General features: G+C 40.7%; 1 protein-coding gene across 1 annotated transcript in view; it reads left to right on the top strand.

Moving 5' to 3' along the window:
* Positions 1–15,272, top strand: part of SHROOM4 (shroom family member 4) — a 224,361-nt gene extending 209,089 nt beyond the window's left edge. The window contains exons 6-10 of the mRNA XM_006913403.3: positions 1,249–2,034; positions 5,244–5,393; positions 6,272–6,452; positions 9,857–10,126; positions 11,158–15,272. Coding sequence (XP_006913465.2) covers positions 1,249–2,034; positions 5,244–5,393; positions 6,272–6,452; positions 9,857–10,126; positions 11,158–11,427 — 1,657 coding nt within the window. The 3' untranslated portion in view covers positions 11,428–15,272. The remainder of the gene's footprint in view (positions 1–1,248; positions 2,035–5,243; positions 5,394–6,271; positions 6,453–9,856; positions 10,127–11,157) is intronic.
* Positions 15,273–16,512: the final 1,240 nt, after the last annotated feature.

Below are 16,512 nucleotides of genomic sequence, written 5' to 3'. Positions count from 1 at the left end.
ATAGTCTTTTCAATTTTCTGATAGTTTTTTCATATACACACAGACATATAAATACATATATAACATATATATTAAAATTTTATACACACACTATTTACTCTTAAATCTGGAATTTATTTTAATATATAATACATGGTACAGCTCCAAATAACACTGCTCTGCAGTTATCTCAAAAAGATTTATTAAATTATCTTTCTTTATCTCCTTGTTATGGATGGTCAGTTATATATAATGTTTTTATAGATAGTTTCATACGTTTTTGGACTTTCCATTCTGTTCCATTAATCAGTAACACACTGTTTTCATTATAATTGCTTTATAATAGGCTTAATCCCTTACTCAACCCCCATTCCTTCTATAGAAAATACTCTTTAATATTATAACCTGCTTTATTTTGCAATCAAATAAAAAAAATTCTATAGTCAAAAAATTTCTAATGGACTTGCATTAGAAGAAGATATTTTAAATCCCAAATAGTAGATATTAGTGAATGGCTTGCCTGATGTCTTTTCTTACAAGTATAAGAACATAGACAGAAAGTATAGATGTCAAATTTATGATACAGCTTGCATCTAGAGAAGCAATAGGGGATGGAAGTGGGGAATGAAACAAGGGTATTATTTCTTATTTCTTAAAAAGAAATCATGAAACATCGATGGCAAAGTATTAAGATGTGCTTATTTTGAGCAGTCAGTAGAAACATGAATATTTATTATAGTAATCTCTGTATGTTTGTAAATATTTGAATTTTTCATAATTAAAAACAAAACAAAAACAGATGAAGCAAGATAACTAGACTTGTAAGCCAGAGTACATAGCATATACAATCTGAGTCCTACAAACAGACTGGGGTGGTGTATGCATTCAGACTTTGGAGCTAGATTGTCCAGGTTGAAACCCTAGCTCTACCACTTACTAGCTTTATGACCATGAGCAAGTTACTTAACCTGCCTATGCCTCAATTTCCCCAGCTGTAAAATCAGGACAATAGTAATAGAACTTCCTAGGGTTATTATGAGGATTAATATGTTAAGACATGGAAAGCACTTAAAACAGTAGGCCTGGCATTTAGTACATACTCAGCTATCAATATTATTTATTATATATTATATGTTACTATTATTACATTTACTACATAGATGGCATTGTTTTGTGGCCATTTCGAATTTTACATAAATGATGTCATCCAAAATGTGGGATCATCTGCAACTTGCTTGTTCTGCACAATCCCTATCTGCTCTTTTGCAGGGAAATGGCTCATTCCAAGGCTGGCTTTTCATGGGCAACCCCCTTCCATCCTTGCCTTGAGAACCCAGCACTGGACTTGTCAAGCTACCGAGCAATCTCTTCTCTTGACCTCCTTGGAGACTTCAGGCACTCCTCAGAAAAAACAGAGGAAACTTCAGTTTGTGAAGAAGGGAGCTCCATGGCTTCCATGCCCCACCCACTGCGCAGCCGTGCTTTCTCAGAGAGCCATATTTGCTTGGAGCCCCAGAGTTTCCGGGCATGGGGGCAGCCTAGAAGGGAGCTCTTTACCAAAGTTGATGAGACTCAGCAAGATCCTCCGGGAGCCAGGAAGAAGGCCTTTCCTCCTCCTCGCCCTCCTCCTCCCAACTGGGAAAAGTACAGGCTCTTTCGTGCAGCCCAGCAGCAACAACAGCAGTGGAAGCAGCAACAACAGCAGCAAGAGGAAGAGGAGAAGGAAGAAGAGGAAGAGGAAGAGGAGGAAGGAGGAGAAGAGGAGGAACTGCCACCCCAGTATTTCAGTTCAGAAACCACTGGTCCCTGTGCTCTCAATCCTGAGGAGGCCCTGGAGCAGCCGCAACCCCTAGGCTTTGGTCACCTGGGAGTCTCAAGGCAGGGTGCACAAAGCCTCCCAGCAGAGCAAAAGTCCTTTGCTCTCCATTCCAGTGATTTCCTGCCTCCAGTAAGGGGCCACTTGGGATCTCAAGCTGAGAAGGCTCAGCCCTCTTGCTATTATGGCATCAGTGGGCTTTGGAGGACATCAGAGCAGGAGACCACTGGTCCCTCCAAGTAAGTGTTTATGAAAGACATTAGGTCCCTAAAGAGGCAGACAGCATGATTTTGAATTCCACCTCCATTATTTACCAGCTGCAAGACCTTGAACTGGTCAATTAAACTCTTCCTGGCCTCAGTTTTCTCACTTGGAAAATTGGCATAATGATACCTATCCCATGTGGTTTTGTGAATATGAAGATAATCTATGTAAAGGACATAACCCCATGCTTAGCACATAGTAAATGCTTAGTAAATTGTAAGTATTAATGTTTTTATCCCTAAAAAGCACTATCAAGATATTATATTTATTATTTCCCAGTTTCTTTTTAAGGTATACATCAGTTTCTGGCCCCTGAGCCAGAAGCATTAAACCCTTGTTGCCTATACTATGCCTTTCCCAGAAGCCTGGCTCAGGCCCTTTTCTGCTTTTTCTTCTGCTTATTCTCCAGAACAAGAGGTCAGCTCAAAACCTGACCCACCTCTGCTCTAGGACCTACCTGGGCTTCTAAACTCTTCTCACCACCCCAGCATCAAAAGTGTTCCTAGGGTTGGGTGCTTTATGCTCTGATAATTCCTTATAACACCTAAGAACATTCTTTTACTCTTCCACTGCCTGTATATAAGGAACCTGTATGTAAGAAACCCCTGTAAATCCCTGTATATAAGAAACCTGCATGAGACTTGTTGCCATTAGAAGTAGTACCTTGTTATCATGTCTTTTACTGACAGGCAAATTCATTACTTGGCTATCTGGAGCTAGTCAAGGTTTTTTAGCCTGAAGTGCCACAAGCACAGCACTTATAGGGCCTTGTTCCCAGAAATCATGAGAACCTCTTATCAGATCACAAGCGGCTGCTTCTCAAGCTGTCCATCTAGCTGGGGAGCATTATTATTGTAATTAGAAAATATTTTATGGAAAGTATCTGTGATTATTATCTTTCACAACAGAGAAGGTGACTTAGCACATAACTGACACTTAATATTCAGAAGAAACAATTAATAAAAGAATAAACTTTTATTAAGCATTTGCTACGTGCCGGACACTGCTAGTCATTTTATATCCATTATTTCATTTAATCCTCTCAATAGCCCTATGTGCCATTATTATCCCCATTTGACAGATGAGGAAACTAAAGCTGAGCAAAATAAGGGACTAACCAACTCAGAATTACACAGCAAAGATTCAAAGCCAGATCTGCCTGACTACCAAACCCATGCTTATTTTGCTATCCTAGGCAGCCTCTCTCTCTGAGAGATCTTGTCCTTATAGTAGGCCAGGACTTTACAAGGCCCTCCTGTAGGGCAATATGTACCAGTGGTAGTAGTTGCATGCCCCTGTCAGCCTCCTAATTCTTCTTCTTTTATGTGCCTCTATTCACTTAGGCATAGAGAAGGAAATTGCTATTACTATAGATCTTGTAACTTGTTCCAGAGATTTTTTTTTTTTAATGACTATGGGATGTGAGGAAAAACATTTGTTTGCCCTGGCTTGTGGCTGCAAAAAATCAATTATAGATGCTTCTTTGAGTGATGGATATTTAAGGAATAATATCATTCCCAACATAGCTAATATTTTTTTCCTGCTTACCATGTGCCAAACATTGTTCTAAGCACTTTTGCATATTGAGTGGTTCAATCTTCACAACAAACCTATGGAATAGATAACATTAGTCTCCTATGTTTGTTTTGTTTTGTTTTGTTGATGAAAAAAGTGAGGTACAGGGAGATAAAATAACTTGCAGAAGATCACAAGTAGCCAAAACCCAGGCAGTCTGGCTCACTGTGCCCATTACATCATCCTAGGATCTCTGGGCTCCTCAAGAAGATCCTAGGAGAGCACAGGGTTCTAACCAGAATGAAGTGGCTTTAAGATATTGTAAGGAAGAATAGTGTTAGGGGGAAGTAGATGTGTAATATTTTTAATCTAAAATGCAAAATAAAAAGATGTGCTAACATCAGCCCAGTTAACCCATATTATCTCTGTAATCTATATATTATTCAGTTACAAAATGAAGTGACACATTTAGAAGCAGGTTAGTGGAATTGTTGAGTGTTGGTTAAGTTCGAGTATACTTTGCTTTATGGATTCTTTGCATTTCCTCTCAGTGCTCTGTAGAAGGAATCTGATTGTTGCTTTAATGTTCATTATCAAATTCAGATTATGTTCTCAGAGATCTGTAACCCCTGCCCTATTAATGGAGATTATGAGAAAAGGAGCCCTAGAACATAGTAACTAATATTATACACTATAATATGATACAGGGCTGTGTCTGCTGGGGAACTGAGTCTCTAATTAGCATGCCCTTTTAAAATTTATTTTTATTTTTTCTGGTTCTATTGAGATATAATTGACATACAGCCACATCCTTTTTTTTTTCAATTCCATACTTTATTTTGGCACTTTGTGACTCTGAATTCTCACATATGCCCTAATATTTTTCTTATGGATAGCAATTCCCTATTCTATATGTTCATATTCCCTCCAGAATGCTCTCTTCTCTGCTAACATATAGATATAGTCCAGTCAGAAAATTCCTTACATGGCAGGGTTTTATATGATATCAGATTGTTGTTTTGGGAGTATACCATAGTGGCTAAAAGCACAGATTCTGGAGTTAAGTTACCTACGTCTAAATCATGGGTCTGCCACTTATTGTCTGATGACCTTGGGAAAGTCATTTTACCTCTCAATGCTTCATGTTTCTTAACTGTAAAATGGTTGTCATGAGCATTAAATTTTATATTTGTATCTATACTCACACTCCCATCTTAGCGCAATTTTGAGACATAAGTACTATATGATGTTAGCTAGTAGTGTTCTTTTATCAATGTTATTAGCTTTAAAAACCTACATGTAAAATGAATACTTAGGATGATGAATATTGGCATGCCTAAGTTTCTGTTGTGTGATGAATAGGAGATAGCACACTATGAATCAGTAAATAGCTGTGGAGCATTTTAACCATTATTTTTGACCTTTATCTAAGAGCTGCAAATAGCTGCAGAAATGACGAATGAGTTTCTCCTATTTTTCCTTTCAAACAGCTAGAGGTTAGCAAAGGGGCAGTGACATAGACAGGTAGAAGATGGGGGTGGCTGGTAAGCAACAAGAATATAGTGGGTGTGGGCCTTCCCCCTTGCATAAATCATGGGGAGAATTATTTGCCCCTGTGTCCCTGAAACCTGACATGAAGCATTTCTTTTTATTTCCTTCCTCATGCCAGCCCAGAAGTCTTGATGGCAGAAGAACCCAAACCCAAGCCAGCATGGAGCCGAAGCTACTTCTTTCCTGAGGAGCAGTTCTCTTTCATGGGCTGGGGCTCTGAGAAGCAGCACCTCAGCCCCACGGGCTTCAGTGAAACCAAGACAATAGGGTCTGCTGATACACTGCCAAGCCTCTGGGTGCCACTGGTTTCATTTCCCCCCCATTTCATTCTGCAACTATGAAAGAGGCTGGGGCCACTGGGGATATGACAGAAGTGGAGAGATGATATCCCTTCTCAGGCTAAGGGCCTGCCCCACAGCAGGCAGTCTCAGAAGAACTCATGAGAGATGTGGCGGGTCGTGACAAGTCCCTGGCAGGGGTGCTAACCCCAGCCTCCAACATGGTGACCACTGCTGAGGTCATGGGTGACCTCTTTACTGTGGGACATCTGCAGTGGAGGGGCTGTTTCAAGCAGGAGTGGTACTACCAGGAAAGAAGAAATTATCAGAGTGTACAGGAAAGCTATAGGGTGCCTTCGTAAGCAAGCAGACTTGATAGAGCTGGGGTGGGACAGGGCTACAGAATGGATAGGAGGGAACCAACAAGTTTGGAGGACAAGTAGCTAAAGTCTCAGATCCATTCCTACCACCCTGTCCCTCCCTTGGGATCCATATACTGGGGCCATAAACCAAGGGGAATCATTGATGATAAGAAGCCCAGAACTTTAGGGGCCTGTCAGTTTTTTTTCCAGATTTTAGTGGTGTGTCCATGACCAAACTAAATTATCTCTAAAGAAGTCCTGTAGCTGCAGAAGTCAGGGACAAAGAAATAGCCTTCTAAGTACTTATAATTGGCCTTGATTTGGCTTCTAGATAGCGTTCATGTGGCCTGTTTACATTTGAACAAGTATTTCTTGGCCCGTTATTTCCTTATTTTACAGCTCTTTGGTGATGCAGGGTCCCATTTTACAAACGGAGAGACTAAGGAGCAGAAAGATCAGCAGCCTCTTAGCAGAGGAGCTCAAATGGTCATTCTTTGTTCCCACAGACAAGAATTTCAGCACTTCTCACCTCCTCCAGGGGGCCCAGTGATCCCTACCTCTTACTCAGCTTATTACAATATTTCTGTGGCCAAGGCAGAGCTGTTGAACAAGTTGAAAAACCAACCAGAAATGGCAGAAATTGGCCTAGAAGAAGAGGAAGTTGACCATGAACTAGCTCAAAAAAAGGTGAAATTTTTTTATATGCCTTAGAAATTTTCAGCATTTAATTCGAGTGTGTCTGGAGGTCAACCTGCCCTATATGCTCTTCAGAACATCTTGGTACATTCTTATATTTTCAATATGGAAATAAAATCATCTCTCTGGGTTTCTCACAAATGCAACTCTAGTCTCTTTTTGATCTGGCTAATAATAGTAATAATAGTAGTAGTAATCATAATCATAAGTGCAATGTCTGTCTAAACCTTAAAACTTTACAAGGTAGACATTACTGTCCCCTTTTTACCAATTGATAGGACTAAGTTGCCCAGGGTTACAGACTAAGTGGTAGATCTCAAGACTTGAAGTCAAGACTGTCTGACTTTCTATTGGGCTATCTTTCTGAAATAAGCCAGCCTCGTTAACTAACTCAACTCCCAGGGCACATCAGAGATTTTGCCAGTGAGCTCTAACCAATGGCAGTCATTGATTGTATTCTCCATGTAACTTTCTGGGAGACAGAACAGACTAAGAAAAAAAAGGAGAACTTATAGACGGGTAAACTTTAGTATTTATTTGCAAAGATAGTCAATAATCTCTTTAAAACACTAAATAGATAAATGGAGATGTTGTTATTGTTCCAAATCCTCCCCTTTCTTCCTCTAAGTACCACTAGCCTGGTTTTCTAATCAAATTTCTGGAATCACTTTGCCCTCCCTGCATTACACATTTTATTTCATAAACAACTGGGTTTTCATGGCAACCTCGAAGGCCCAATTTACCACTTCATAGACATCTAAGCTCAATGTAAATTGCTCATCTGCCCATATTTCTCATTCAGGACATGACCTGTAGGAAAGCTCAAGGCCATTTACAAGAGACTTCCCGCCGCTTTCCATTCTGAAACAAAATGTCAGGGAAATAATTGAAAGCATGGTGGTATCAAACTTTTATTGATCCAGATATCTGCTTCCTTGAATACTGTGTTCCCTGAGCATGGCAGGGCTGCTCCTGCCTTACTCAGGACCTTTTTATTAGGAGAAAACCTAATAAAATCTGACCAAAAAAAAAGAGAGAAATGATCAGAAATGGCAAAGCACAGAACAGTAGATAGTGATTTGAAGTGGTTGAGGGTGGGCTGGGGCGGTTTTTCTCTCTGAGGAAGATAGGTTAGGAATGTCACCAATTTATAATACCTTAGAAAAGCAGCTCAGCTCTAGCTGAGTCTTCAATGACTCCATAGCTCTATCCACTACACTTTCCCCAGGGTCGAAGTTCAGGTTACAAAGCCCAAGTGCCAAGAAACGAAGGGCTCTCTCCACATTCATCCACTTTAGATCTGTGGAACCTAACAGCTGGGGTGGGTAGGTGTTTTTCCAAGTTGATCATTTGTCCGCTAGTCTCCCTTGTTCCTGGCATTGATTTTTGTATGGAAGAGCAGAGGATGGAGATATAACTGGGAGCCTCTTCGCATCTAATTGTGTTGCCTCATTCATATCATTGATCTTTTATTTCCAATGGGTTTTGTAATTTTCCTTAAATGTAAACCTATTACACTTCAGACTAAGATCATGGTGATCTGAATTTTGACCATTTCTGAAATATGACAACAAAGCCTGGACCCAAAGCAGGCTTTCTTGGTCTTGGTTGCCTTGGACATCTCTAAATAAAGTAGTAGAAAGGAACGCACTCTAGAAAACTACAAGACTATGGCCCTAGATTGCCTGGACTGGAATTATAATAAAACAAATACCAAAGCATACTTCCTATATGCAAGATAGTATTCTAAGCATGTAATATGTATTAACTCATTTAATTCTCATAACAACACTATGAGATAGGTACTATTGTTATCCTGTTTTTTAGATGGAGAAATTGAGGCACAGAAAGGTTGAATTATTTGTTCAAGGTTACTCTACTATTCTGTGGCAGAGCTGGGGTTCAAACCTAGTTAGTGGTGGTAGTGGTAATGGTGATAGTAGTAGTAGTACTAATTAATATTAATACCTAGGTAATAATAATAATAATAATAATAACAACAATAATAATCATAATAACAGCAGCAGTAAACATATACTGAGTGCTTAATATGCCAGACACAATACTAAATATTTTACCTCTGTGATTTCACTTAACACCACAAGAATGGGTGGTGGGAAGAGAGGAGGTACTTCTGTAATTTACAGATGAGGAAACAGAAGTTTCAGTGGGGCTGGGTATCTCACCCAAAGTAACATAGTTTCGAGGAGATAGAATTGGAATCCAGGCATCTCCAACTCCAAAACTTCATTCCTACCACAAGACCTTGCTATGAGTACAATCCCAGAACTGGTTACACCTATAGGGGGACAAACCAGAAGATACAGGCAGTGCTTCCCTTGAGGAGCTTAAAATCAGTAGTAGGAGAGGGATCAGGAGCACACACATGAAAGTGAACAACTTCAAATTGTACTATGTGCTTCTAATTCTGAAAGACTAGAGAGTTCAGAAAAGAAAAGAGATCATGGAGGGAAGACTTATGGTGGCAGGAGCTTTCCGCAGAGAGGGCAGGGGGCAAAGCTGGGCTCTGAAGAAAGAATGGGAATAGCCAAAGTGAAAGAAGAGATAAAGAGCAGATAGAACTGCATATGCAAATCAGGGACACAAGAATGAGTGTTGTGAACTCAGAGGAGAGTGAAGAGCTAATCCTGAAATGTTCCCAGTGAGATTAGAATGGTAGAATGGGGCCAGAATGAATAAAAATAGCAGCCAGCTTTTACTGAGCAATTAGTCTGTGCTAAACTCTTTGCACTCATTATCTCATTGAAGCCTTATTACAATTCAGTGAAGGAGATACTGTAATTACCCCCATTCTGCAGATAAAGAAAGCAAAACTCTGTAAAGAAATTCACCTAAGGTCATACAGCTAGTAAGTGGCAGAACTAGAAGTCAAACCTAGTCATTGCAACTCCAGAACTCACACTAGTATCCAAAAGGCCTCAAAAGCAAAGCTGAGAGGGTGAAGATCTAGCACAGTGCCATGAACATCAAAAGTACTTAAATAGATACAAGGAGAATGAATGAAGCAATAGGCAAATACTTGATGACAATGCTTTTCCAATCTACGTTCTCACAAGCTTTCCACTTCCTGTTTATTAAATAGTCTCGGTGAGTATTTATTAAGTTACATTTGGCATTAGCCCATGGGTACTACTTATCTAATGCTAAGAAGTTTAATGATGACAGAGATTCCTCCTAGATACTAAGAGATGGAAGAGAAGGTACCTGTCCAGAAAACTGGAATTGCTCGAGACTTGCTCAGGTTTCATCTGTTTCCAGTGACTAGGGTAGAACATACCATCTGTTACTTGGATTCCAAAACAGGTTACAAGCACAGATCAGTTTCTGTAGGTCTCCATCCTCATTCTTTGTCTTTTCCTGTTTGTTTCTCCTAGATACAGCTTATTGAAAGCATTGGCAGAAAACTTTCTGTCTTGCAAGAGGCCCAGCGAGGATTGCTGGAGGACATCAGTGCCAATTCTGCCCTTGGGGAAGAGGTGGAGGCCAACCTAAAAGCTGTCTGCAAATCCAATGAGTTTGAAAAATACCATTTGTTTATCGGGGACCTTGACAAAGTGGTCAACCTGTTGTTGTCACTCTCTGGACGACTGGCCCGTGTAGAGAATGCTCTCAACAGCATGGATTCAGAGGCCAACCAAGAGAAGGTAGAGTTGATGTCTCTGGGTGTGGAAGGAGGGGAATGCCATCTGTTTCTTCTCAGGGCTCCCTCTTTCAAGTTTGGCTAGTCTGGGAAGCAGTAGAACATAGTGTTAAGAATGTAAGCACTGGCTTTTTAGTGCCTTGAAATTCTGGCTGTACTACTAATTAACTGTGTGGACTGTGGGCAACTTGCTTAACCTCATTCTGTCTCAATCTCTTTAAAAATGGGGTGAACACACTGCCAACCTCATGAGGTTTTTGAGAATTAAATTAGATAATCCATGTTAATGACCTAAAACAGGGCCTGTAACAGGGTAAACAGTGAAATCAGTGCTAGCTGCCAGTGGTAGTAGAAATAGTAGTAGTAGCAGCAGCAGCAGTAATTTTGCTCCTCCTTCTCCCTTTCCTACCCTCTCCCTCTCCCTCTCTTATTCCCTCCTCCTCTCCTCCCCGTCTCTTTCTCAGAGTTGAAGGGGAGGTCTCACCAAGTAGTTGAGATTAGGTGGCTGTCAGTTCCACAAGTTGCATTAATCTGTGTAGATTCCTGAACCAAAACTGCATTACCTAGCCCTATGCAAATGGTTTTGGATACAAATCCGAATCCACAATAAGAGGTACATATGCATGCACATACACATATAGCTACATATACACACATACAAACACCGTCACAGAGACATACACCATTTTGAAAGCATTGTCACAGTGATAGTTCACCAGATGGAAGGGGCCAGAGCTGGCTTTGTCAGATCATTTCCCTACCCCAACCCCAGTGATGGTCCATGGATTAAAGACAACTTAGAGATGGAAAGAGGTGATTGCATATCCCCCTTTTCAGAATCACTGTCATATATATCCTCCTCCTGCTATAGTAAAGAAAGGCTTTTGCATGAAGGTGGACTCCATGCCAGGAAATCTAGGATTGATCGGTTAGCAGAGTGGATAGTTGCTTTGTGGCAGCACCCCTGATGGAGTACTGGATTAGGCGGATGACTGGTAATTGAAATGGCCCTTAATTGGTTTTCTGCCTCCCCAGTTGTTGCTGATAGAAAAGAAGCAGCATCTGACAGGGCAGTTGGCAGATGCCAAGGAGCTGAAGGAGCACGTGGACCGGCGGGAGAAGTTGGTGTTTGGTATGATCTCCCGCTACCTGCCTCAGGACCAGCTCCAAGATTATCAGCACTTTGTGAAGATGAAATCTGCTCTCATCATTGAACAGCGAGAGTTGGAAGAGAAGATCAAGCTCGGAGAAGAGCAGCTCAAATGTCTCAGGGAGAGCCTACTCCTGGGGCCCAGCAATTTCTAATTCTAGCAGCAGACTGCCCATGCCATCCCTGCTCAGCCACAATGGGAGGTGCTTTCAATCTTTGTTGGCAGTTTGTTAGCAAGTAAATAGCAGTTAGTTAGCAGTTCGTTCCATATTCTCTACCCTGGATGTCTCTCACTGCCCGTTATATAGCACTACTCCCAACCAACTAGGAGAATCCAGGGAGGCCCCGAGCTTCTACCCTAGGGAGTAGAAGCAAGAAGGAGAAGCTGTAGCAGGGCATGATCATACAACCACACTCTCCTTTCCACAGTTTGTACAGCAAGCACTCACCATACACAGAACCAACAGAGCAGTTCCTTCATTCTTCTTTGTACTAAAACACCAAAGACATCATACACTCGCCATCCACCCACACCATAATCAGCCTCTCAAGGCTCAGAGAGAAGCTGCCCATGGAGTTTCACTCTTCCCAGAGGCTTATTGCCTAGCCATTTCCCAGAGAGATCTGGTTGTCTTGAGGGTATTTGCCTATTGAATTTCGGAACCTCACTCAAGTTTTGTAGTGGGAAGCAGAGAAGGAGGAATTATACTTAACAGAATGTGAGCAAAGGTTGGGGATCCCCAGATGCCCCACTGGAAGGAGCTAGGTTTAAGCAAATTGGCTGCATCCTAATCTTCCCCAGCATCTACATGAGAGGGAAGAGGCCCACTCTCAGCCCTGACTAGTATGGCCCTCCTCCTGTCCTAAGACTGTGGGCCTACCACTTCCTGTTTAATCTTGCCTTTTCATTGCCAGAGGTTACAGGTGCCTACTCTAAGGGCTTCACGCTATGGGCCATGAATAGCTCTACTAAAGCTGACTTCCGCATACATGTTCCATTATTGGGGGGAAGGGATTCTTATTGTTATATTTTAAATGGCCTTTTGATTTTATTTATTTTCATGTTTTATTGTTTTTTTTTTCTTCTTTTTTAACTAATAAGGCAAGAAGAGGGGAGCTGGAGAGGAAAAATCCCAGAAGGAAAGCATTTTCTGCAGATTAGCTTGAATTTACCATGCTTAAGCAAGCAGGTTCCAAGGCCTTGAATTCTTCCCACCATAGCTAACAAGTGTCTTAGAAAGAATTTCTCACCTTGAAGTGTGGCCTGGCTCTATATTTTTCTTAAAGTCTAGATGACCATGAGATTAGCGTTCCCCAACACGGTTCAATTTTTTCTTACTTATTTTTCTTGAAACCTAAGAAATCTGAAACTGACAAAGGTTCACCTATTTCTCTAGTCCCCAAGGTAAGGAAAGGGGAGAGGTGAGCTCAGGAGGATCTCATCTATCTAATTGCTTTCTCAGCCTGTAGCCTGGCTCAGGGAACTGAAATTCACAGGGCCAGGGCTGGCCCCCAAAGCAAATTATAATTCAGCCAGAATCCGAGGCACACAAACAACTAATGCTGCTGCTGTTGCCAAGGCCCTGACACTGGTAGCCAGTTTCTATCCTGGAAAAGCCCTCAGGTGGGCGAATGCAGGAAGGGAGTTGTGGCCTTGTTATTCACCTCAATTACCTATTCCTTGCTAACTGGGGCCCATGCTCGGTACTGAACAGCCCTACCCAGCAAGCCCTGGTATCTGTTCTAGTTACAGCTGTATTCTTCATGGTCCATAGAGGTTAACTGTAGCAACAGGGGTGCCTCATTCAACCAAAGAATTTGCCAAGGAACTTTGCTGCTGCTACAAATACTTGGTCCTAACTTCCATTTCCTCTTCATTGTATTTGGAAACAATGAAATAATCTTAGCCAGCAGGGTGTCCTGAGGGGGGCCCTTGGTATGCTCTTAGTATACTGCTGCTGTCAGAACCACTGTAAAAATGTCAACCTGCCATTTCCCCTCAAGGAGAGGATTCTACTTTATTCAGGAAGGCTGATGGCTTATAAAGGTCTAGGCTTACAGAAAACAAGATTGAGGAAGGTTAAGGAATGCTTTGAATGTAGGCTGTGTTTGCCATCTTTTTTTTAAAAAAAACAGGCTCTAAGACAAACAATAAGCAAGTTCAGATGTCCTGTATTGAGGGGATGAGGCCAATGTAGTCCAACATTCTAAGATTTTTTTCTGGCTAAAACAACGTTTTGGAAAATAGATGCCCAGGAAAAAAGAGTGGTCCCTCACAGGCACCATGGTCATAGTCCGAGTTTTTCTAGTCAGTGGTAGATTGGTTGTACCTTAAGTTTATCACACTAAAAATACTATTGACTGCTATTTTTGTCCTTCATCTCACCTCAAATTATTCTAGAGCTAAAATCAGAACACAAGATGCTCATTTTTATACAGAGGGACAGTTTTCAAAGAACTTAATAAAATAGCCCCAAAATTATATTGAGCAGTGAAGCTTGGCAGACAAAGGTGAACTACTAAACAGGTACTGATGCCCAGCACTGCTGACATGGCAATCCCATTGTGAGTGACAGTACTGCAAAGCTGTCAGTATTACTTGAGGTGCAGTGTCTCTCCCCTGTTCTCATTTCCTGGGCTCTGCCCTCCGTGAAAGCCTGCCCGGGGGTAGCAGTTTGGAAGGCAGGCAGGCCAAGGGATTTCTACAAAGACAAGTATTGGTTTCAACTTCTGCCTTCTTCCTTCAAATACTCATATAGGCCCCAGTGGGTAATAGGTAAGCACAGTGGTTGATATATAGAAAGGAATCAGTGTAAGAATTACTATCACATATCCTTCCTAACTCCCTGCTCCCAGGACCCTGTGTAATTGGGTCTCCTTGAGTCCTATCACCTTCAGACTCAGCCAGAGTATAGCAGTAAATGCACAAGGGGAACCTAGAGAAAGAGACAGAGACACTGAAAATAAAGCCCTAGCATGGGAGACACTGGAAGCAAAAGAGTAGAGAGGGTGAAAGATAAAAAGTCTCTTTCAAGGCCAGGTTCAGTTTCTGTTTTCCATTTAACCTCATGTGCTAAAAAGCTGTCCAGAGGCATTAGATCTGCAGCCATAACCCCAGCCTCCCAGAAGGTGCTACTCTGCCAGTAGCAGGTTTCAGATGAAGGAAACTGCGTACATTTTGGCCACTTCTTCCCATCTGGAGCTTGGTGATTCCCTCTGTCTTTGCCAAAGGAGTTATCTATGCCAATAATATTTCCATAACAGCATATTATATTCTTTGAAACTTAGTAGATCTTTAGAGGGGGATGGGGCAGGGGGCAATTTCTATAGATAAAGAACCAGTGTTGTACAACTGTTGGGGATCATCTATCCCATGTGAAGCTATTATTTTTCTGAATCTTATTGTTTTTTCATTTGTGTCCTCCACCGCTCCCTTCTTGGCTGACATTCGATATGCCCGCCTGATTGTCATCAAGGGTCATATTTCAATAAAAGGTGCTAAGGACAAAAAATATTATCTCACGTGTTTTGACTGAGGTGATGGAAATCCCCTAATATTCTGCTGAAAATTATTGGAAGGTAATTCGCTCACCTAGCTATAGTTCTTCACAGGTAACCATGTGGCTAGAACCTTACCCATATCCTTAAACCCTTAACCTGGCCCCTGAGAGATAGCACAGATACTATACCATTTATTATCCCCAGTAAAATAACTTAGAATTCAGGAATAGTCAACAATAGTTGTAATCCCAAATGTAGACCTCAGCAGTATACAGTCCAGCTCTGGATTCTATCCTGATCAGAGGTGAGCCACTTTCTAGACTTCCTCCAATCATGAGTTTTATCTACTATTATTATCTTCTACTTGACATTCCGGTCTCACACCTTCACTTTTAGCAACCTAGAAAGCAAGGTCCTCGCTGATCAGCTCTCCAAAATAACCTCGAGGTTTAGACCCAAATGCATTCCAGGTAGCATCTCTGACCCTGAAAAGCTTACTTTTTTTCTGATCCACACATTGTTCATGTCCCATCTGATCTGCTCCTATTCCAGATATCCAGTGGTAGAGTAGAAAGAGCCCAGCTTTGGTATTAGAATGAACTGTGTTCAAATTCTGGTTCTGCCAGTTAATTTATGAACTTGGTTATTTGCTCAACTTCTGAGTTCATTTTCTTATCTGTGCAATGAGAACAATAATATATATCTTGCAGGGTTATTGTGGCTTAAAAATAATGTATGAAAGCCACCAGCTATCTACTGAGAAGTTGTTATAAAGACAGAATCCCGGGCTCCATCCACCCCAACCCCACTAAAGAAAAGTCTGCGTTTTTCTTAGATTCCCAGGAGATTCATATGCATGTTAAATGTTGAGAAGCACTAATCTATTACAAATATGCTCAGTACATGGTAACTAAGTATTATTCTAGTCCTGATTTACTCCATTCTTTCTGAATCCCAGATATAATCTTGTTTTTCTCATACTACCACCTAGATGAATTCGGCAAGGTTGCAGTATACAAGGTTGATATATCACTTGTATTTCTATATACTAGCAATGAACAATCAAAAAACAAAATTAAGAAAATAATTTCATTTATAATAGCATCAAAATAATGAAATACTTAAGAATATATTGAACAAGTGAAGTGCAAGTACACTGAAAACTACAAAACTATTGAAATAAATTCTTTTAAATCTAAATAAATGTAAAGACACCCCATGTTTATGGATTGGAAGACTTAATACTGTTTAGATGACAATATTCCCCTAACTGATCTACAGATTTAATGCAATCCTGATGAGAATCCTAGCTGGCTTCTTCGCATAAATTGAAAAGTCAAACCTAAAATTTATATGAAATTGCAAGGGACCCAGAAGAGTTAAAACAATCTTTAAAAGCAACAAACTTGGAAGACTCACACTTCCTGAGTTCAGAACTTATTACAAAACTATAGTAATCAAGACAGTGTGATGCATGCACAAGAATAGACATATTAATAAATGTAATGGAATTGAGAGTACAAAAATAAACCCTCACATTTATGGTCAATTTTAAATAAGGATGCCAAGACAAAATGGAGAAAGAATAGGTTTTCAACAAATTATGTGGAGACAACTGAGTATCTACATGGAAAAGAATAAAGTTAGACTCATTCCTTACATCACACACAAAAATTAACTTGAAATGGAGTGTAAACTAAAATGTAAAAGTTAAAATCACAAAACTCTTAGAAGAAAAC

The sequence above is a fragment of the Pteropus alecto genome, unplaced genomic scaffold, assembly GCF_000325575.1.
Source record: "Pteropus alecto unplaced genomic scaffold, ASM32557v1 scaffold365, whole genome shotgun sequence".
In the NCBI taxonomy this organism is placed as follows: domain Eukaryota; kingdom Metazoa; phylum Chordata; class Mammalia; order Chiroptera; family Pteropodidae; genus Pteropus; species Pteropus alecto.
Note: the sequence above shows the minus strand (reverse complement) of the source record. Positions and strands in the feature narration are given on the sequence as shown.